This window comes from Mustela nigripes, chromosome X (assembly GCF_022355385.1).
Source record: "Mustela nigripes isolate SB6536 chromosome X, MUSNIG.SB6536, whole genome shotgun sequence".
NCBI classification, from domain to species: Eukaryota; Metazoa; Chordata; class Mammalia; order Carnivora; family Mustelidae; genus Mustela; species Mustela nigripes.
In genome coordinates, this window is record NC_081575.1 from 33134442 (window position 1) to 33158665 (window position 24224).

General features: G+C 39.6%; 1 protein-coding gene across 1 annotated transcript; it reads left to right on the plus strand.

Moving 5' to 3' along the window:
- Positions 1 to 1170: 1170 nt before the first annotated feature.
- Positions 1171 to 7075, plus strand: LOC132007023 (ubiquitin-like protein FUBI). The gene is made up of 2 exons (XM_059385192.1): positions 1171 to 1599; positions 7055 to 7075. The coding sequence occupies exons 1-2, from the start codon at positions 1174 to 1176 to the stop codon at positions 7073 to 7075; spliced, it is 447 nt and encodes a 148-aa protein (XP_059241175.1). The 5' UTR covers positions 1171 to 1173.
- Positions 7076 to 24224: the final 17149 nt, after the last annotated feature.

Sequence of the window (24224 nt, forward strand, 5' to 3'; positions counted from 1 at the left end):
AATTCAGTAAGGTCACAGGATATAAAATCAATATACAGAAATCCATTGCATTCCTATACACTAATAATGAAGCAGCAGAGAAAAAAATTAAGAAACCAATCCCATTTATAGTTGTATCAAATTCAATAGCTAAGAATAAATTTAATCAAGGAGGCAAAGATCTGTACTCTGAAAACTATAAAACTGTCACAAAAGAAATTGAAGACGACACAAACCAATGGAAAGATATTCCACGCTCATGGACTGAAAGAACAAATATTATTTAAATGTCCATACACTCAAATCACTCTAAAGATTTAATGCAATCCCTATCAAACACCAACAGCATTTTTCACAGAACTAGAGCAAATTATCCTAAAATTTGCATGAAACCGAAAAGACCCCAGTCTAAGCAATCTTGAAAAAGAACAAAATGGGTGGTGTCATCCCAGATTTCAAGATATACTACAAAGTTGTAGTAATCAAAACAGGTATGCTACTGGCACAAAAATAGACACATAGATCAATAGAACAGAATAGAAAGCCCAGAACTAAGCCCCCTACTTTATGGCCAATTAAAGGAGGCAAGAATACATGTGATGGGAAAAAGACAGTCTCTTCAACAAATGGTGTTGGGAAACCTGGACGGCTACATACAAAAGAATGAAACCGCACCATTTTCTTACATCATACACAAAAATGAAATCAAAATGGATTAAAGACTTAAATGTGAGGCCTGAAATCATAAAAATCCTAGAAGAGAGCACAGGCAGTAATTTCTCTGACATCGGCCATAACAACATTTTTCTAAATTCGTCTCCTGAGGCAAGGGAAACGAAAGCAAAAATAAACATTAGGACTGCATTAAGATAAAAAGTTCCTCCACTGCAAAGGAAACAACAAAACTAAAAGACAGCCTACTGAATGGGAGAAGATATTTGCAAATGACATGTAAACGGTTAGCTTCCAAAATGTATAAAGAACTTAATACAACTCAACACCGAACACGCAAATAACCCATTTAAAAATGCGCAGAAAACATTAACAGACATCTCTGCAACAAAGACATCCAGATGGCCAGCAGACACATGAAAGATGCTCAACATCCCTCCTCATCCCTCCTCAACAGGGAAATGCAGGTCAAAGCCCCAGTGAGGTTGCAGGGGCTGTGGTGGCCACAGGTGGGTAGCTGACATGCAGCTCCTTGTCCACGCCCAGGAGCTACATACTCTCAAGGTGACTGGCCAGGAGATGGTCACCCAGATCAAGGTTCCTGTAGCCTCACCCGAGGGCATCGCTCCAGAAGCTCAAGTTGTGCTCTTGGCAGGCACACCCTTAGAGGATGAGGCTACCCTGGGTCGGTGTGAAGTGGAGGCTCTGATCACCCTAGCAGTAGCCAGCCACATGCTTGGAGGTGAAGTCCATGGTTCCCTGTCCCATGCCGGGAGAGTAAGAGGGCAGACTCCCAAGGCGGCCAAACAGGACAAACAGAAGGAGACAAACCAAGCCAGGTGGTGGATGTGTACAACCGGCGCCTTGTCAATGTTGTTGCCCACCTTTGGCGAGAAGAAGGGCCCCAGTGCCAATTCTAAAATCCATTGTAGTCCTGGCTTTCCCCCAGTAAGACCACTTAGTCCAGTCAAAACACACACACACACACACACACACACACACACACACACACAAATGACACAATGAGATATCATCTCACACCTGTCAGAATGTTTATGGTGAAAATAAACAACACAAGAAACAAGAAGTGTTGACGAGGAGATGGAGAAAAAAGAACCATTGTGCCCTGTTGATAGGAATGCAAACTGGTGCAACCATTGTGGGAAACAGCATGCAGGTTCCTCAAAAAAATGAAGAATAGAATTACCATATGATCCAATAATTCTACTACTGGGTATTCACCCAATGAATACGAAAACACTAACTCACAAATATATATATGTTCCCCTATGTTGATTGCAGCATTATTTACAATAGTCAAGACATGGAAGCAGCCTGAGTGTCCATTGATAGGTGAATGGATAAGGAAGATGTGAAATATATATATATATAAAATATTCTATTGCACATCTATGTATATGTGCAATAGAATATTACTGAGCCATTAGAAAGAATGAAATCTTGCCATTTGTAACAATGTGGATGCAGTTAGAGAGCATAATGATAAGTGAAGTGAATCAGTCAGAGAAAGACGAATACCGTATGATTTCCCTTACAAGTAGAATTTTTGAAACAATGAATGATCAAAGGGGAAAAAAAGAGACAAACCAAAAAAACAGACTTAACTACAGAGAACAAATTGGTGGTGACCAGAGGGGAGGTGGGTGGGGGAATGGATGAAACAGGTGAAAGGGATTAAGAGTATACTTACCATAATTAGCACTGAGACATGTATGGAATTGTTGAATCACTGTATTGTATACCTAAAACTAACATTGTATGTTCACTATACTAGATTTAAAGTTTTTTTTTTAAATAAATAAAAACAATTATCTATGGTTCTCATTAACCCTTCAATATTATTTTCTGACTTTGATGTAAGGCCAGCTTAAAAAGAACTATCTAAACTTCAATATTGAATGTTAGAGTTAGAGCCCCCTGTAATTTGAGGAAAGCTTAAATAGTTTTTCTACGGAGAGGAAATTCACATAAAATTAACCATTTGAGAGTAAACAATTAAGTGGTTTACAATACTGTATACCCACTGGCACTATGTAGTTCCAAAATGTTTCATCAGCGCAAATGGAAACCCCATTCCCATTAAATAGTTGCTCCCAAATTCCCATCCCCTACCCCCGGCAACTGCTAATCTGGTTTCTGTTTGCTTGGATTTGCCTATTCTAGACATTTCACAAAAGCGGAAGCCAGCAACCTGTGACCTTTTGTGTCTGGCTGTTTCCCTGAACAATGTTATCAAGTTCATCCATGTTGTAGCATGTATCTCTCCGTATTTTATTCCTTTTGTGTGGCCGAATCAGATTTCGCAGCAAGTGTACACCATACTTTGCTGATTCATTCATCTATTGATGAGTTTTGGGGGCTGTTTCTACCTTTCCAGCTGTTGAGTTAGACTTGTAACAGTTCAGTCAAGCGGCAAAACCCCTGCCTATCTCCCTCCCTTCCACGCAATGAGCTTAGCTACCCTCGAGAAAGGACTGTGACTGCTTTAAGCATCTTGTGGCACTTGGCTGTCTTTCCCAGAACCGTCTTTTTTTATCTGCAAGCCAAGGAGAAATCCGTCTCACCCCCCCCCCCAAGCCTCCGCAACAGAAAAATTAATCCATCCCCACAGCATAAACCACTCCTTTCCTTCCTCTGCCTCCCTGCTGACCAGCCCTTCCCTGAATAGGGAGCTTTTCAACCTCTGCTTTTGCTTTCCCGAAATTTTCCATCTGTAATTTGCCGTCCGTGCATTTGGTCCTGTGCAAGCGATCTGACACATGCAAGAGTATTTTTTTTTTTCTGATCTAAACCCTCCCTTAAAAATAGTTTGATATTATATAACTCAGCTACTCCTTAGCATCACTTGAATAACACATTTAAACAGAACTCATATGAACCACGTTTCAGCTTTTCCCTCCTCCTGCCAACCTCCCCGCTCCATCACGGTTGACCAGCCTTACGTCTGGCTTTAAGACGTAAGCTTAAAGTAAGCTTAAGTCTGGCTTTACTCAAAGAGTATATTTTAGTTAAGTAAACAAATTCCTACAGATGTTATGTTTCTGACATAGCAGGATGCGTCAATCCAGGTAAGCTGCTCATTTCTTCTTTTGAAGTGCCATGAAGATTGAGTATATGGTGAGAAGTACAGGTCAGGAGGGTCAGACTTCTGCAGTGGCCCTCAAATCACACTGTGGCAACAGCTATCTTCTCTGGACATCAGCATAAGAGCAATATCCTTCATACTTCTACTCAAGACAACCTTATTTTTGGACATTCCTCAGCCCTATATTGCACTAAAGAAATAATTATAGGGGCGCCTGGGTGGCTCAGTGGGTTAAGCCTCTGCCTTTGGCTCAGATCATGATCCCAGGGTCCTGGGTCGAGCCCCGCATGGGACTCCTTGCTCAGTGGGGAGCCTGCTTCTCCCTCTGCCTGAGGTTCCCTCTCTCTGACAAATACACAAATAAAATCTTTAAAAAAAAAAAAAAGAAAAGAAATAATTGTCATTAGGATTCTAAAATCGGAGGGAACAGTGTGGATCTCTCCTTACATAGTGCTGGTTTACCCAATAGACGGTCTAAGCACATGCTTGCAAACCTGGGGCACCAACTTTTTGGGGGGTGGTGGGAGAATTTGGTCCTCCTTATTTTATATAAGGCATCAAGATAGTCATTGTGGGAAAAATAGAATATGTCTTTGAGTCCTGTATACTTCGTTGATGGTATATTGTTATTTTATTTTTAAAGTTATCATAGAGTAAAACTGATACTTTGGTGTGCTACATGTTTTAGCAATGAAATTTCTGACCAGATCTTTGGACTCATTTACTTACTTTTTTTTCCTCTTTGATGTGAGGTTGTACTTGAGGGAATGAATAGACTTATAGTTTACTGTATGTAGTTTACTATGATAGATATATGAAAAAAAAAAACCTATAATACAAGGGAGGGAGCAATAGGACCAAATGTATTAAGGCAGGAAAACACAGGGAATGGTCAGTAAAGGGGAGTAGTCCAATTTTTAAAAAAGTATTTTATTTACTTATTTGACAGAGGAGAGAGAGCACAAGCAGGGGAGCAGCAGGCAGAGAGAGAAGCAGGCTCCCCACTGAGCAGAGAGCTCAACGTGGGGCTCGATTCCAGGTACCTGGGATCACGACCTGAGCTTAACCACAGACACTTAACCGACTGAGTCACCCAGGTGTCCCGGGAGTGGTCCAGTTCCATCAAAGTAGAGCATGGGATGCCCAAAGAGAGTAACATAAGATACTTCAGGAAGCATTTGTTCACTTGGGTGCACAGCAGAGCTAATAATGGTGTCACTGTCAATACTTGGCTGAGCTGGTGAGTTTTATTGATAGAGATAAAAGTCTTTGCTCCACAGGCCCACGGAGCAGCTGGAACCTGCCAGCTTTCTCTCCAAGGTGCTCCAGAGGAAGCCTTTGGTCGTTCAGGGCATCACAGCGTTTCCATAAACAAATGAGGCTCTCCTACCGGTTAAGGGGCACAAGCTACTTCAGATACAAGCGTGTGCAGTTGAAGAGTACTAGGTGCTGATTTAGTAAGTTGGGGCTTGAGTCTGTTTAAATAGACCAACAATCTCCGTGGGTCTAATTTTCCAAAAGAGTGATCCTGTCTGGTATTTCTGGGATTCTTTGGAACAAGACACATTTCAATAGCTTTATCTCCAGCCTTGCCAAAGTAAGAGTGTTTAGAGATTCTGACACCAGTAACAGACATTCTATCCACCCCATGTCTTTTTTTAAAACGATTTTATTTACTTATTTGACAGAGAGAGACATAGTGAGAGAGGGAACACAAGCAGGGGGAGAGGGAGAGAGGGAAGCAGTCTTCCCACGGAGCAGGGAGCCCGATGCGGGGCTCAATCCCAGGACCCTGGGATCATGACCTGAGCCGAAGGCAGAGGCTTAACAACTGAGGCACCCAGGTACCCCCCAACCCTATGTCTTGCTACTGAAGAGAGACCAAGCTTAAATGACCACATGGAGGGTGAAGTGGAAATGTGGGATCAATTGTGAAATGGCAAAGATTATTTACGGCATTTAATTTTTCAGAAGTGTCAAAAATTTTGATTTTGGAGGCCCCTGGGTGGCTCAGTCGGTTAAGCAACTGACCCTTGAGCTCAGCTCAGGTCTTGATCTTGGGGTGGTGAGTTCAAGTCCCATGCTGGGCTCCATGCTGGGCCTGTAACCTTCTTAAAAAAAAAAAAAAAACTTTTGATTTTCCTATGTGTAACTGTTTTTGCTATTTTAAGGCTCGCCTAGTTTAGAAACGAAATTTCTACAAAAGTTGATTCATTTGAATATCTGTTTTAATTCATTTATTCAATCAACAAATATTAGCTGAATACCCAGTATGTGCCAGGCCCTATTCTAAGTCTCGGGGTAAGGCATGAGCAAAACCAAGTCTCTGCCCTCATGGAACTTGTGGTCTGGTGAGGCACAGATAATAAATTAGTCAACACATAGGTATCCTATCATCACATGGTGATAATTACTAGAAGGAAAATTAAGGCAGCATGAGGGGATAAAGCTAATTTTATGTCAAATCAGGGGCAGCCTCTCTTAGCTGGTGATGTGTGACGAGAGATATCAATGTAGTAAAAAGGTAAACTTTGCAAAGGTCCAAGTCAAGAACGTTCCAGACCATGAGAGCAGCAAATCTGAAGGTCCTGAGGCAAGAATGCGTTTGGCACGTTCTGACAAGGACAAGAGCATGCCCAGAGCAGGATGTTCAAAGAAGTGAGACATGAACTCTGAGAAGTAGCCAGGATAACAAACATATTGGCTCATGATTCAGATTTTGGATTTGGTTCCGAAAGTGATTGGAACCCATTGAAAAAGGTTCACATGATGTGATTCACAGTCTAAAAAGCCCTCTGCTTGCTCCATCTGTGTATAAGTTAATACACCACCCGATTCCTGATGACCAGTTGACATGGCCTCCTGAAAATCCCAAGTTGTCTTATTTTAGACAAGATGAACTTGGCCTTAAGTGCAGACACTGGGAGAACTCGGTACAATTCCAGTTCTCTGCCTATAGTGTTCTCTTTGTGTCTTCCTTCCTGGGAGACATGGTCCAAGTCCCCTCATCCACAGCTGCCTGAAAGGGCCCTACTCAGCTTTAAGGACACGTACGCCTTGTGCAACTCCGGTGGTTCTTGTCCCTAAGCCTGTCGGGTGGATGGCTATTTGTCCCTACATCATTGTTAAAACCTGGTGGCATTTCATCACTTGGGTTCTCCTAAAGAATTACTGACCCAATCAGTGGTGACGTTCCTGATGCTCGGAGACTCGTCCTATTGCCTTGCTCTGATATGTCTGGTGTCAAAATTCCCCCAGTGATTGCGGTAAAAGCCCCTTTTTCTTTTCCTCCAAAAGGATAAGCACATACCTGGATAGGCTTATAACATAACTTAGAACCTAGAGTCCTAAAATTGCCACATTGTTCCAGGAATAGCTTTCATTCTGGTTTTTCTTTCTTTCCCTGTCTCAGAGAAAAACCGAGAAATGAAGTTTCTTACCAACCAAATGGTAGAACCAGATTTAGAATTGAGAAAGAGCTATTTGTGAAAAGTATGAATCTATGTCATTATATGTGGCTTTGTGGCTAAAGATATACTAATTTGCCATTTAAAATTTCCCCTTCCTCAGTGTCGAGACTCTCAACTTTGCTGACATTTATTCAGATCCTATTTTTGCTTATCATTTTTTAACTAAACTCTACACCCATTGTGGGGCTTGAACTCACAACCCCAAGATCAAAAGTCACGTGTTCTACCGACTGAGCCAGCCAGGTGCCCCTTAGATCCTATTTTTAAAAAGAAGCTTTTCCCTACCGCTTTTAATTGAAAATATATTTTAAACCTGCAACTCCTTGGGAAAAATATGGAGAGGGCTTTACTTTTGTTGCAGGCATTAGATAACTAAATAACCAAGACTAGCATTAGCTTGAACTTTACCTTGGAATGTGTCCACGAAGAGGAAAGAAAGCCAGACTAATCTTGACTTTCTCTCCTCCAGCTTTTTGTGTTAAAGACCCTCCGACACAAGTAAGTGAAAGCTTTTCCATACTTATAGCAGCGATGGTCCATCTCTAACTTCTGCGCACTCAGAATGGAGATTTTGCCCTGATCCCTGACTTGTCTTCCTCCGTTTTTTTTCAGTCACTGTTTTACTTCATTTGGATTCCTTATCATTCAAACCACATTATTTGGGAGGATGAACTACGGGTTGAATCCGACTGATTGTCAGTTCTGATTTGGGAGGAAGGTTTATGAGACTCAACAGGGCTCTAGCTCATTGTTCAGTATTCCAAGAAATATCATTGCTGTGATTCTCAAGGTTTTCAAAATCTGACAAAGAATGTTGGACAGCTAATACATTTTCAGCCATGTTATTTCAGAGCAGGTCTCTTTAGAGATTGGTGGATGCCCCCCACCACTCCCCAAAGCTGACTTTGGCTATAATAAGGTTTATTTAAGTAAAATAAAGTCAGCTAACTGAAGATTAGCCTCCACATGCCTTTGCTATAATGCAAAGTCTACAGTCACCCTGAAGTCAAAATTTGGCAAACTTTGCAACATACGGTGTCACACCACTGACTTTTATTATTTTGGAAAGGGAATAAGCATGAGCCAGGTGCACAAAGAGAATTCTTTCTCTCTCTCTGCTCAGAAATTTTCTCCCAGGCAATCTACAGATGGAGTTAATATGGTCATCTTAAAATGAAAATATCCCATGGATAGGTTAAATATATTGCCTTTGATTTTAGGGGTTAGAGCTGAGATTAGCACAATTTTTCTGCAACGATCCAGATAGTAAATATTTTAGTCTTTGTGGGCCAGATGGTCTCTGCTACAACTATTTAATTCTGCTTGTTGTGGTATGAAAGCAGTCATAACACATAGCTGAATGGGCATGGCTGTGTTCCAATAAAACTTTATTTACAAAAACAAAGTGGTCTGAGTTTGGCCCCTGTTCCAAAGTTTGTTGACCCCTAGATGATAAGGCTTAATTAGAGTAGAGCATAGGTTCCTTGGCAGAATTATTTCAGCACAGCTAAGGACATCATGAAATTATTGGACAACTAAGAGAATGCCTTGAGGTCAGGTAGCTACTTTATAATTTTGCCATCGATCTACTCAGAGTCACCTCATCTGCTCCTTTTAGGCTGGAGGCTAAAACAGTAGAAACTGTGGATATTTCTTTTCATTGATCTTGTTCTCATAATTCCCTTAAAAATAACGAGACCCGACATTTTTATACATTAGAATTTCTAGATGTCTTGCCGACAGCACATTTCATAAAGCACCCATTGACCCTAAAAAAGATTTTTATAACAGCAATTTAAAGTTAAATAAATAGAATTCATTTCAATGCATCTCACTCCAGTGTATAATTTTGCACTTGGCTAAACATCACGTTCCATTGTCAAGGCTTTTCGAACTCATGTAAATAGTTTGGCACACGTACTAAGACATGTATTTGTTTATTACTTTATATTATAATAACCATGTATAACTATTCTCTTTTTCCACTGGGGCCTAGGGGGAACTATCCTTCAATGAGCACTTTCACATCTGTTTTCTCATTTAATAAAATTTAATTATATTTGCAGATGAATCATAGGGAAGATAAAGTTACTTGCCCAAGGTCACCCAGCTAGTTAAGAGTGCAGCCAAGCTTCCAAAACAGGTCTGTTTGACTACAGAGGTTATGCCTTTTCCACTACATCACAATTGCCTACAGGAAGCTACTTGTAGTTCTTGGCGGGCTTTATCTTTTTTTTTTTTTTTTAAATCCAAGCTATTTTCAAGTAAATCAAAGGAGAACTGAGTAACACAGTATTTAGTTCTTCTCATATATTTTGGAAGTACATATTTTCAAAAGGAGATATGGTGGATGCTTTTGTTTAAACAACCATGGTTCTATGACTAGAATATTTCCAAATAAGGGTGACTTCCAAAAATTATTTGCTTTCTTGGCAGTCTTCATACATTCTTTGTGAATGCAACTAGATTTCCCATCTTCCCTTGTTTAGGAAAGAATCATATGTTAATAACATTTTTTGAAAGGTGTGGCTTGGTGATATTCTTTTCAGATTTGAAATAGCTGAACTTTCTGGCATCATAAGTTCAAATCGTGGAGAAGCCAGCTCATACGTTCCACATTCCAAAATTGATTTTTGTTTGGGTATAGCTTTGTGTAGCCCTGAATGTACATATGAGTTAGGGGTAGAAGTTACTGCCCAAATCTTAAGATATAGTTATTTAAGCCTTTTCATCAGATATGGAATAAATTCCCTTCTGTTGGAATTTTCTTTTTTTTTCTCTCTCTCTTGGGCAGAGCAAAAATCACTACAGTGAATCATTGCATGATTAAAAAACAAAAAAGGTGGGGCTGGGAGAATTGACCCATAAAATGGCTATAGCCTATATGGCTCTCAGACCTCAGTCAAAATACTGTTGTGCAAAAATATAACTACTTCCCCTCACATCTGTATTTCAGACATTGAGCATCAAGGGCTCAATGATAGGGGAGTTTTGGGGGAAAAAAACCCCACTAACTTCAATCCTCCTTAGGATCTTCTCAAGGTTGTCAGTATCACACCGTCAACCTCTTAAATGGTGCCAAGGTGTTGGGGGGGGGGATCAGGGAGATAGCAGTCATGAGATGAAAGGACAGGCATGTAGTTATTCATCAGAGGTCCATATAGGTTACTGCTAAGATGTCCACTCTCCTGGCCCGCGTGGTTTCTTTGAGTCAGAGGTCTTTGGCTTCCTTCCTACTGCCCTTGGGGCCCAGAAAACTTTGCCATCTTCATATGTAGACCTGTATGGAGAGAACAGCTCACAGCCATTGTTTTCTAGGGTCTGGATGCTTCCTTGCTACAAGTGCTATGAAATGAAGTAAAAGATCCTTGGTTGTCTTGAAGAATCTCTTACGTTTCGACTTCATTCCTCTCCCCTAGCTTGGAAGAATCCATTTTGAGTGTGAAGAAAAACCTTGTCCCTTTCTCGGTTTTAAAGGACTTCTATCCCTGTGGGATTTCTTCCTCTATGAGCTTGGACTTTTTGAATCCCCGAACTTGCAAGCTCCTTCTGTTTTTTGCTAAGGTACCCTCCCTCTTTCCCTTCAGGTGATGAGAACAGAGCCAGCCATCTGCTTGGATGGAGGGAAGAGGAAGGGGCCAATATACTGACAACAGAGAGTTGAGGTCTCAAAATACCTGTTCACCTTATTCATCACAACCAATAAATCGTTTTTCTGTGAAATTTTCCCAGGACTTGGCACACTTTGGTTTGGGGTACACAAAGTCCTTAAAAGCCTCCCACTGTTCTCAGGTGTGGCCACGGTGCTGAACAAAGAGATGCTCTTGTGCGTTTTGACTTCTTTTAAGAAAAAAAAATCAAAACAAAACTGTATGGTGACTAACATAATAAAAACAATTTAAAAAATACTTTGAGTATTTGGGTGAGAGAAAGAGAGAGAGAGAGAGCACAAACAGAGGGGGAGGGGCAGAGGAAGAAAGGAAGCAGACTGTCCACTGAGCAGGGAGCCCGATGTGGGGCTCGATCCCAAGACCCTGAGATCATGACCTGAGCTGAAGGCAGATGCTCATTGACTGAATCACCCAGGCACTCCTTAACTTTTCCTTCTCAGCGTAGAAGAGCTTTCTGGAAGCTGTCTTTGCTTGCCAACCTCAGCAGCTGGGCTGTCCTCCCTCTGGGCTCTCCTCAAGCTCCCCCTTCCTATTGCTCCCTCCTGGCAGGTCCACAGCTCTAGGGAGCAACCAGCACTCTCTGAGGTCTGCCGTGCGACTAAGGGCCATGTCAACATGAGCTTCAGAATCAATCATTTTCAGATGGATTTGGGGTTTTCTAATTATCATTGATACTGATTACAGAACTGCTGATTGGGCCACAACAAAGTAAATAATTTTCAGTCACAAGACCACCAAAACAGCCAGACATGTTGTACTGAAAGAAATGCAGCTCGGAAACCAAGACTCAGGAAAGTTAAAGTGCTGGTCTAGGTTCAAACAGCAAGTTCATGAATGTGATTAAAAGCCACCCCTGAGAACCCTGTTAAGGGCAGAGTTGTGATCACATTCAAATACATTGCAAAAGACTCTCCCGCTGTTTGATGACTCTAATAAAACCGCAGCAGTGGCTGATTAAACAACACCATATAACAATGGTCCACATGGGTTCTAGACCCTGACCACTGAGTTCCTAAGCTAGTGTCACCACTTAGAAACTATGAAATTGGGCCTTGTTACTTTTCCTCTCTGTGCCTCAGGGTCCTCATTTGTAAGGTGGGAATAATAATAGCACCTGCTTCATGGCTTGTTAGGAAGTTTGAATGAATTAATACATATAAAAACACTGAGGATAACGTTTGCCTCATTGTGGGCATTTATATTATTTGTTATTATGAAATTACCATTACTTCCGAATAATATCCCAGTGATGCCTCCAGAGAAGATAAATGTGCATGTGAAGATTGAAGGACATCAGAACAAAGTCTGTAATCACCGTGGAACTGGGGTAATCACTTACTCACTTGTTAAACATCCAGGGAAATCACGGGTTCATTAGATGCTGTAATAATTTTAATAACAGTGTGTCTGAAAGCTGTAATGTGACTTGGAGACTTTGTTTTTAATAATATATGATTACAATGTGTTTGAAAATGCTTCTCTTTTATAATGTGTTAAGAGAGTAAAATGATGGAAGGTACAAAAATACTATTATAACTAGCAACTGAAAACGAAAAATCAAAGCAATAAAAAAATTAAAAAATGAAAATATTAAAATGAAAGCAATAATAAAATACCATGATTCCTCTACCATCAATAACCAAAAACGTTTTTAAGAGTTGTTGAATATGTTTTGAAATGCTATCCTAGGGGTGCGTGGGTGACACAGTTGTTTGGGCAACTTGATTTTGGCTCAAGTCGTGATCTCATGGGTCGTGAGATCGAGCTCCACAATGGGCTCCACGCTCAGCACAGAGTCTGCTTGAATTACTCTTTCCCTCTCCCTCTGTTCCTTCCCCCTGCCCCATGCACTCTCTCTCAAAAATAAATAAATAAAATCTTTTTTAAAAATTAAATAAATAAATAAATCTTAAATAAAAAGAATGCTATTCTAATACTTGGCTGCAGTTTGGAGAGTTAACTTGAAAAAAGTATTCCAGGAAACAATATTTCTTAAAATGTTGGAAATTGTCTCTTTGACATCATAATCCCAATTCTAAAGTTTATCTTAAGAAAACAAATATGTAACCAAAATTAATATTTATCTATATAAATTGTTATAAGTTTAAATTAGGAATTAATTAGAGGTAACCTAAAAGCTCAACAATTGAATGGCAATAAATAATGATACACCCATAAAAAAGACATATCATACAGGATTAGAAGTCATGCTTTTAAGAAATGTTTAATGGCACAGAGGAGAGTGCTCATGGTGTAATGCCAAGTGACTGAAGTAGGAGGAGGAGACCTGCTTATGCAGAATCTCAGAAATTATGTTTAGTTGTATCTAGTAGAACCCTGACTAGAGTAGGTTATTTAAATAAGGTTTTATTTTTTCTCATCTAAAAAAAATGTGGAGATAGAATGTCCAGAGCTTGTGCCTTGTCTCCACAACACCATCAATGTCCTAGGCTCCTTCTGTCTTTACATTTACCATCCTTGGCCTGTGGCTTTTGTCCTTATGCTTGTCACCTCAGGGTCACAAGATGGCTGTTCCATATCCAGCCCCACATGCTTGCTCCAGGTCAGGAGCAACTCTCCCTTACATCTTATTCATTTAGAACTATGACACACGATTACTCCTAACTCCAAAGAACACTGGAAAACACTAGTTTTTAGCTAAGAACATTGCTATATGGGACAGAATTGGATTTCTTCAGTAAGAAAGAGGGAGAGAATGCATATTAGACTACTAATAGGATTTCTTATATCTGGTGCTACTATAGTTTTTAAAAAAAAAGTATAACACAAACAGCTATCCTTTTATTCTCTTGCCCAGTTAAAAGACCACAACACTATATACCAAAATGTTAACAATGTTCATATTTTAGTGGTAGGATTCCATGCATGTGTTCTTAATCTTATTTACAATTTTCTGTACAATTTGACTTGAAATGGCTTGACTTATGGTTTCTCTACTTTACAATGGTGCAAAAGCATTAAACATTCAGTAGAAACCATATTTGGAGTTTTGACTTTTAATCTTGTCTAGCAATAATGCGGTACAATCCTCTCTTGTGATGTGGGGCAGTGGTAGCTCCCAGTCAGTCACTGATCTCAAGAGTAAACATCTGATACCCTTACACCCATTCTGTACAACCATCCTGCTTTTCACTTCTGGTACAGTATTCAATGATTTACATGAAATAGTCAACATTATTATATAATAGGCTTTATATTAGATGATTTTGCCCGACTATAGGCTGATGGAAGTGTTCTGAGCACATACAAGGTAGGTGTGGCTCAGCTACAACGTTGGGTAGGTTAGGTGCATTAAATGTGTTTTCGATACATTACATTACATTAAATGTGTTTTTGATACATTATATTACATTTAATGTGGTTTTGACTTATGATAGTTTCATCTTATGATGGGATTGTTGGAACATAACCCCACTGTAAGTCGCTAAAGACCCGTGTTTTGCAAGTCTTCTCTAGTAAACATATCCTACTCTCATAATCAGATAAAAAGCAATTTTTAAAAATTTTTTATTTTTTTTTAAATTTTATTTATTTATTTATTTATTTTAATTTTTATTTTTTATAAACATATATTTTTATCCCCAGGGGTACAGGTCTGTGAATCACCAGGTTTACACACTTCACAGCACTCACCAAAGATAAAAAGCAATTTTTAAACAAAAATTTACATATATTTCATTTCTGCTGTGTTTATAATAGCCAACATTGGACAAACAACTTATATATTTATCAGTTGAGGACTAGCTAAAGAATTATGGTATGTTCATACAATGTGACATCATAAAAGCTGAAAACTGAAATACATCTAAGTATACTGATGCGGAAAAGGCTCATGACATGAGACTTTAAAAAGTAAATTTCAGAACACTACAATCCCATTTGTTTTTTTAAAATACAGAGAAATCTGGACAAGGCAGAGATACCTTATGAACACTGAAGAGGCTCTCCAAGGCTATTCCCCAGCTATTAAGTTTTCTTGGAGAACAGTATTGCGGGAGGAAAGTATTCTTTATTGTTTTCTAAATGAATACTTTTTGTATTTGAACGCCTTTTTACCAGAAGAACATAATGTTTTATTACTCAGTCTAAATATATGAAAAATAAAAAATATATATTTAAATTAGACCACTAAAGTGTTGCAGTCTCTAAGGCTCCAAACTTCTGGCTTGGGGACAGGAACTTCTGTTCCTTTTGGGTTGAGTGAAGTATGAGATGTTGCCTTACACAGCTTCAGAACTGAGCTGTTGAATGATTGATTGGATACATCACATGGCTATCAGTGAGGAAAGGGGTCCGAGAGCCCCCAGAACTGGAAGGGTGGTAGCAGACCAAAAGATGGATTGCATTCTAGAAGGCACCTCCAAGCTTTAAACAATAGTAAGGCAAGGCTTCAGGATGGAACAGTCAGATCCTTTCAGTTGGTGGTCTTGGATTTCACATGAGTATTTGCTTTAGTTCTCGATTGCCAAAATGCTCCTATTGTGGTTCTACGAGCTGTTTACAGCCTTCTTATAGGCTCCTTTCCTGGGAGATAAAGATAAAGTTGGTGGCAGGTGACATCTTGGAGCAAACCGCACATGGTCCCTGTTCTCTTTCTGCAACCGGAAGGGCCATGATTACCCCTTGGAATTACTTCAGCCTTAATGTACCCAGCATGCAAAGGGCTTATGGCAAGAGACAAATAGGACCATTCTTCCAAAATGAACTTATTTCCACTTGCGTTGTTTAAATATGCTGAAAACGCAGAAGAATGTGAGACAACATTTTATATATAAAAGCTCCTGTTGGGAGTGGTTGTAGAAAAAAGTGTTTCAACTCAAAACACTGAACTTTTAGCACTTCTGTCAAACCCGCCTCCCCCACCCCCCCACCCCGCTGCCTTTCATAAGGCAACAAAGTAAAAACAAGCAGCTTCTGCTCCCAAGACAGCACATTCTCCTTTTGGCAGCTCTGTGTGCACTTTTGATTTATATGGTTTGTTTAATTAAAAGTATGAAGAATTTTCTTTCTCAAATTCTTTCCCACATTCTTTGATTCCCAGTGTCTAGGCTTCAAGGATTTTTCCGTCTGCTTCTTCTAATCACCCAGAGAAATAGGCTCGCCTAACTTCTCTCTTTTTCCTGTTGTGGAGCCCACAATGTGAGAGTGAGAAAGTCTATTACTTGTTTCAGTTTCTGTTTTCTTCTCTGGCCACCTTAGAATCAGATAAGAAAATTAACGAATATATATGCGAAGTGCTTGAGAAGTCATTAAAGATGCAGGCAACGAAGTGTAAATGGTTCTTTTTTTTTTTTTAAGATTTTATTTATTTGAAAGAGAGACAGATCACAAGTAGGCAGAGAGGCAGGCAGAGAGAGAGAGGGAAGCAGGCTCCCTGCTGAACAGAGAGCCTGATGCAGGGCTCAATCCCAGGACGCTGGGATCCCAACCTGAGCCGAAGGCAGAGGCTTTAACCCATGGAGCCACCCAGGCGCCCCAAAGGGTTCTAATATTACATTTGTACCCATTGTTTTGGATCTCATCTTGAGGGTTCTGGGGTTCTAGTTAATACTGAAATAGCTTGCCTTTAAAGATTGATCGATTGATTGATTTTAGAGAGAGCATGCGCATGGGGGAGGGGCAGAAGGAGAGGGAGAGGGAGTCTTAAGCAGGCTCTGTGCCAAGTGCAGAGCCCGACATAGGGCTGGATCTCACGACCCTAAGATCACAACCTCATCCGAAACAAAGAGCAAACCAAGACAGACAACGGAATGTGGCACCCAGGCGCCCAAAAATGGCTTGCCTTTACATTCAATAGTAAGAACGAAAAATTCACAGCATGGGGGTGGGGGACACCAGCAATGGTTGGTTTTCTTACTGCTATCATCCCACATGGCCACACACTCTGTCCTCAAGGCCATCGTCTAGACCCACAAGGTCCACTTTCTGGAAGAAAGGAGGACCCATAAGGGTCCTCCTCCACAGGGTGGGTAGTGATTGGGGACATCATGAGGCATCTGCAGGGGGCAGGGACTTCCTTGACGGACCCACTGCCTCTGCTCCCAGTCCAGGATGTGGATACTGCTCAGTGGTGACCTTCATCTCCCCACCGCCTGAGCAGGAGCTTTTTGAAACTTCCAGGCAGGATGCGTCCTTCCGCAACATTCACATATAAAGTACAGTAGCCTCCCCCTTGTCTTCAGGGGAATACATTCCAAGACCCCCAGTGGATACCTGAAACCCAGGATATACCTAACCCTATATAGCCTTTGTTTTTTTTTTTTTTCAAACATACTTATCCTGAAGTCATTATCTTTCGTGACTCTCCTTAAGTCATTGTTTTATTCTCACAATTCTCTTAATTTATATTCTCTTAATTTATAAATTAGGCACAGAAGAGATTAAGAACCATGAATGGAACAATTAATATACTGTAGTAAAAGTTATGCAAATGTAGACTGTCTCTCAAAATATCTTACTGGACTGTACTCACTCTTCTGGGGATGATGCAAGATGATAAAATGCCTACCTGATGCAATGAAGAGGTGGGAAGAACGTAGGTGTGATGACGTAGCTTTAGGCTACTAGTGTGACCTTCTGATGCTACAATGGAAGGAGCCTCTGCTTCCAGATTACAGCTGATGGCGGGTGACTGAAGCCATGGAAAATGACACCAGGACTGAGCGGTGACTGCTTGAAGGGCTCCTGTTCCCTGGACCTGATGGAGAGGACAGTGGACATCTTGATGTCAGGACCTCACTGTGGGCCCAAACTGACCCTGGACACAGGCCATCTAGTCATCTCAGACCTCAGATCCTGGTTGTGTGACCTCAGCTACTCAAGGGGACTCCATGCTAGTCCCTTTCATCTAAAATGGGAAACTTCTTCCTTCAGGAGGGAGGCACGTTTTAAGGCTTGAATGAAATAAAAGTTAATTTATAAAGTTAAAAAATTTACTGTATCTTAGTAAAATTAGCCTCATAACCTTTTAAAAAATTGTTTCGTGAAACTTTTCACCCATTGAAAACTAGCAATCTGCATTTCACGCTTCCTGAAAGGACAGCTCTATGAATGCTTTCAGGGGTTGTCAAACAAATAGACTTAAGAGATGAATTTATGGCAGCATTCAGGAAATGGGACAAGCCAAGCCATGAAATTGCATCCTGTGTCATTTGGGACGCCAGGATGCCTGACTTGCTTACAACTGTTCTGGTAAGCTCTCTTCAGTACTAGTTGAATAACCATTGCTCTTCTTGCTCTCTGTTGATTTCTGACATCTTTGAACGATTATCATTTTTAGAGTTTTGGAACAAAGGGGAAAATGCCTTGGCTCCCATATCCATCCCTTTCAGAGCACTGAACATGTGATTGGAGAGTCCTGCTTCTCTTTTTTCTCCTGAGGACATAGGTATTGAAAAGAGAATTGGCTCAAGCTCACTGGTCTTACCCGTCTGATATACGGTTGCTAATATGATATGATTGGCCAGACAGTTGGGGTATAATGTTGTGGCGGTGTGGCCACAGAATTTTAATTTCTTCCACAGGCTCTTTTGCTATTTTATTACTTTCCCCACTTGGGTCCATTTTTTTTTTTTATTTGTAAGGAAAAAAGTTACAGTCAGACTGTAGCCCTATGGCAGTGCCACATCAGCCATTTTGTGTTCAATTTTCATTTTTGACTGTCATGAAGTCTAAGATTTAAAGCACCGATATGAATCATTCCAAGATGTTCTGCTCCTTAAGACAACATAATAGCCAGACCTTCAGGTTCCCAGTCCTGTTATTAACGTAATTCAACCAGCCAACCAGGCAGGCAGCGATCCAGTCCATTGCTCAGCCACTGAACCCCAACAGAAAGCTCATTTCTTCAGTTATAGCAATTTTGTTTAAAGCTTCATAATTTGCGTAATGCTCTTTTAACAGACTAGTTTTCCAGAGTGCATCTGGAAAGTGTGTCTGGAAAATGGAGATGCTATGGAAAACAGAGAAATAAACCTAGGGAAAAGGGGGATCATCTTCAGATGTGTTCACCATGTTTCCCTCTCGGTCTGTTTTTAGCATTTGACTACAGTCCGTTCAAGTCTACAGGCCATCATTCCTTCCATTCATCTCAAAGCAATTCATCATCATCTCCAAAGTGTGTTTTGATTTATCCAGCTTATGGAAAGGATACACCCAGGGTTGGAGGTGAAATATCATCAGAGACCAGGGCTACAAAAATGAAACTCTTGGCTTTGTTTATGGATGCTCCCCAAGTTCGATCCAGGCTTCTGCCATATGCCATTCTGTTCCTTTTGTACAAAAACATGCCTTGATTCCCTTGCACAACTGATTCATTCTGCAAAGGCCTCTGAGATTCAAATCAAGTGTCACATCTCCTAGAATGTCTTTCTTGACCTCTACGCCTAGATTATAAATGATATAACAACTCCCATTTTTTAGTACTTCCTGTTAGCCAGAGAATGTCCTGTTTTGGGGGGAGGCTAGGGGGAGGGCAGATGGAGAGGAAGAAAGAATCTTAAGCAGGCTCCACGCCCAGCATGGAGCCTTACACAGGGCTCCATCTTGTAAGCCCGAGATGGCAACCTGAGCCGAAATCAAGAGTCGGATGCTTAACCAACTGAGCCACCCAGGCACCCCCAGAAAATGTACTGCTTTGAAGTCATTATCCTTTGTGACTCTCCTTAAGTCATTGTCTTATTCTCACAACTACATTATGAGACAAATATTAATGAAATCAACCCAAGAGGGAACTGCAGCTTAAAAATATTAAGCAACTTTCCTAAACTACACAGTTCATACATGGTAGAGGCAACCAAGTTCTGTGGTCTGTACTTTAAGCTTCTAAAGTATTGTTTTCCAAAGTGTGGCCCATGAAGCTCTGATGCTATGGGAGTTGATTTGAGATGGTGTAGGACCTTTTATATGAATACTTTTCTATGTATTCATTTTTGTGAAACATACAGAGAATAAGAAAACAGATAAATTCTCAGCATTTTGTCAAAGTTGCTTCATTTTTAAAATTTATTTTTAAAGATTAAAAAAAAATTCTTAATCTCTGCACCCAACATGGGGCTTGAACAACTCCAAGATCAAGACTTGCATGCTTTACCGACTGAGCCAGCCAGGCGCCCCACTTCATATTTCTATTTAAAGGAATAAAACATTACATATCCAGTTGAAGATCTCTTTGTCGATCTCCTCCAGATCGAATTCCTTTCCAACCCTCCTTAGAGGTAGCCACTGTCCTGAATTGAGTGGACATCATTCCTTTACAAGTTTTTAAACTACGGTCAGGTATGTATTTTTTTTTAAGATTTTATTTATGTATTTGACAGACAGAGATCACAAGTAGGCAGAGAGGCAGGCAGAGAGAGAGGAAGGGAAGCAGGCTCCCTGCCAAGCAGAGAGCCCGATGAGGGGCTCGATCCTAGGACCCTGGGATCATGATCCGAGCTGGAGGCAGAGGCTTTAACCCACTGAGCCACCCAAGCGCCCTGGCCAGGTGTGTTTTTAATATACAAGATGTAGCATTGTTTTGATTGTCTTCAGACTTTATATAAATAGCATACCATGTGTGTTATTTTGCAACTTGTTTTGTTCACTCCCCATTTTGTTATTGATACTTATTTGATACACACGGGTTTTGTTCCTGTATTTCAAATGCTGTGGACCATTCCATGATATCAATATGTCAGATTTATTTAGACATTTTTCTCTTGACTCACATATAAATTGTTCCCATTGTTTGATATTACAAATGATACTACACTTAGCATTCTTGGGCATGGATGTCTCCTTGTGTACATGTGGCAGATATTCTTTAGGATTAGAAGAAGCAGAATTGCCTGGGCATCTTCAAATTTACAAAACATTACCAAGTGGCTCTCCAGAATTTATCAATTTACACACACACCAGCAGTTTTTAAGAGTTTCCTTTTCTCAAAAATCATTTCTTAGTTTTTGCTAACCTTGTGAGTAGGAAATGTTATTTCATGGGGCTTTTTACTTGCATTTCCTGATTTTAGGTTGAAGGTTGAAGGAAGGCTGAAGGTTGAAGATCTTCTCATAAGCTTATTGTCCACTGGGATTTCTTCGGTTTTAAGTTGCCCATTTTTCCCTTTAAAAATTATTTTAAAAGTTATATCCAGTACAGTCCATTCTTTCTGATGTACAGTTTTATGAGTTTTGACAAATGCATGAAATTGCATAATCCCCACCAAGAACAAGATACAGGACAGGACAGGATGCCCCTTTGTAGTCAATCTCTCTCTATCTGGGGTCCCTAGAAACTGATTTTCCATACCAAGAGTTTTGTCTTAGTCCAAACGTCCTATCAGTGGAACTACACAGTATGTATAGTTTCAACACTTAGGTTCTTTGGCTGAGCATAATTTGTTTAAGATTCCTCCATGGGATGCATTTCAATAGTTCATTTTTGGTGCCAAGTGACATTCCATTGTATGGATCTATGGCACTGTGTTTATTTACCAGTTGAAGGATTGTCTCTAAATTTCGGCAATTACAAATGAAGCTTCTATGAAAGATTGCATATAGGTTTTTGTGAAGCCTAGCTCTTTATTTCTTGTGGGGAAATACCCAGGAGGAGGATTGCTGGGTGACGTGGTGGGAATATGTTTAACTTTATAGGAAACTGTCAAGCTGTTTTCCAGAGTGGTGGTGTCATTTTGCATTCCCACCAGCAATGTTTGAAAGTTGTAGTGGCTCAACAGTCTTACCGGCACTTGGTATTATCAGAGATTATTTTTTTAGGTTGGTCATTAGTATACAGAAACAACTCATTGTGGTTTTAATTTGTATTTAACTAATTATTAATGTTCAGCATTTTTTCATGGGCACATTTACCATCCATGCATCTTCTTGGGTGAAGTATCCATTCAGATCTTGTCCAATTGTTGAAAATTGGGTCATGTGTTTCCTTAATACTGATAACATAATAATTGTTAATACAAGTCCTTTATCAGAAATGTGATTTGCAAATATTTTCTCCAAGTCTGTGGCCTTTTCCCCCTCATTATCTTAATAGTCATTCAAAGGACAGAAGTCTTCAATTTTGATGACTTTCAATTTGTCAATATTTTCTTTTATGGATAGTACTTTTGGGGTCACATCTAAGCAAAATTTGCCTAACCCAAGGTTAAGAATATTTTCTCCAATCCTTTCTTCTAGAATTTTATTCTTAGGATTTATATTTAGGTCTGGGTTTCATTTGAGCTCATTTTTATATAGGATGAAATATTTTTTTAAAGATTTATTTATTTATTTATTTGAGATAGAGAAACAGCAGAGTGATAGAAAGCATGAGTGGCGTGATGGGGGAGGGACACAGAGAGAGAAGCAGGCAGAAGAGGGAGCCCAGGCAGGGCTGGACATAGTCAGCTGCTTAACCAACTGAGCCGCTCAGGTGGTCCTCTCCTATTCAATATTTTTCAAAGATTTTATTTACTTATTTGAGAGAGAAGGAGGGAGAGAGAGAGAGAACATGCATACAAGTTGGGGCAGGAGCTGAGGGAGAGGGGCAAGCAGACTGCGCTGAGTGTAGACCCCATTAGAGGGTTCAGTGGGGGACCTGATGGAGGACCCAACCTCAAGACCCTGAGGTCATGACCCAAATCAAATTCAAGAATCCGACACTTAACCGACTGAGCCACCCAGATGCTCCATTCTCATATTCAATTCTTTAATGATTATCAGTGTACCTAGGTTTTCTATTTTCTTTTTGAACAATTTTGGTTGGTAATTAATTTCTTTTTATCCTCACAACCTACTCTTTGTCTCTCCACCTGATAAATAACAAATTAATAAACGTGTGTGTTTATGTTTTTTCATTTGTTTGTGTATTGTGAGATATGCAACATTTTTATATGCATGTATTTTAATCTAAGGAAATGGTATCCTATTATATATTGTATTTCATTCTGGTCCCTACTTTTCTACTGAGCAACATATTTCTGAGACCTATTTGAGTTGCCATGAGTGAATCTAGTTCGTTGCTTTTAATTGCTGTATCAGAATCCCACAGTTTATATCTACCACATTTTACCTATCTGCTTCTGTAATGAAGAGCCCTATGGTTACATTCATCATCTTATTTCCATAAACAGTTCTGAAGCAAATGTTTTGTTTCCTCTTCCACCAACAGATTGTTTGTTTTCCTATCACCATATGCCTACATTTGGTATTTTATATCTTTTAAAAATTTTGCCAGTCTAATAAGTGTCAAGTGAGAGCTCTATTTTAATTTGCACATCTCTGATTATCAGTGATTTTAAACATCTTGTCCTATACTTGCTACTTTTTTGATATTTTTCTACAAATTGCCTGTCCGTGTTCTTTATGCATTTTCTTTTCGGTTTGGTGGTGTCGTCTCTGAGATCTGCAGAATGCCTTTTTGCATTCTAGATGTTAATTCTGTGTTTGTTTTTGAAAGTTTCTCCTCCCATAATTCCATTATCTAATAATTTTGCCAATGCTGTTCTTTGCTGAACAGAACTCCTTCATTGTGATGTATCAAACTAAGCAATGTTTTTCTTTAGAGTTTGTGCTTTTCAAGTTTTTAGAAGAAGTTCTTCCCTATTGTGAGGTCACAAACATATTCTCTTATATTTTCTTTTATTAACATCATTGTTTTACTCTTCCTATTTAGATCTTTAACACAATAAGTGTGTATTTGTGGAGTTAGATAGGGTCTCGATTGTATTTTTCTTTAAATAAATTTTTCTTCAAAAGCTGGTTTCCCCAATAATCTTTTTCCTTCATTGATTTGTTTTGCTACTCTATTCCATAGTTCTATTATTACTGAGGCAATCCTTCTCACTTCCTTTATAAGGTTGACTTAGCCATTCATAGGCATTTATTTGTCAATATAAGTGTCAGTTAAAGTTCTTGTTTTCAAACAATCCAGCTGGAATTTCGATTGGTATTGTGTTAAATAGATTAAACTGGGGAGAACTAACATCTTTTTTTTTTTTTTTGAGAACTAACATCTTTATAATAAGTTGTCCCATCGAAGAGCATGGACTATTTTTTTCATTTATTTAAATAATATTGTGTTCTTCTATGTCTTTTATGAGAGATTTTCTTCATAAAGGCATTAGTTACTCTCACCCTTATATTTACATATTTTTTGTCATTATGAATAGTCTCACATTTGATTATCTTTTGTAGTTGGTTATTATTTGTGCAGATAAATAATTTTTGTAGGTTGATATTTTATCTGGCAACCATGCTGATTTCTCTTATTAACTGTAATACTTCAGTTTGTTTGTTGAATCTGTTGCCGTTGTTTTTCAGATAATTATATTC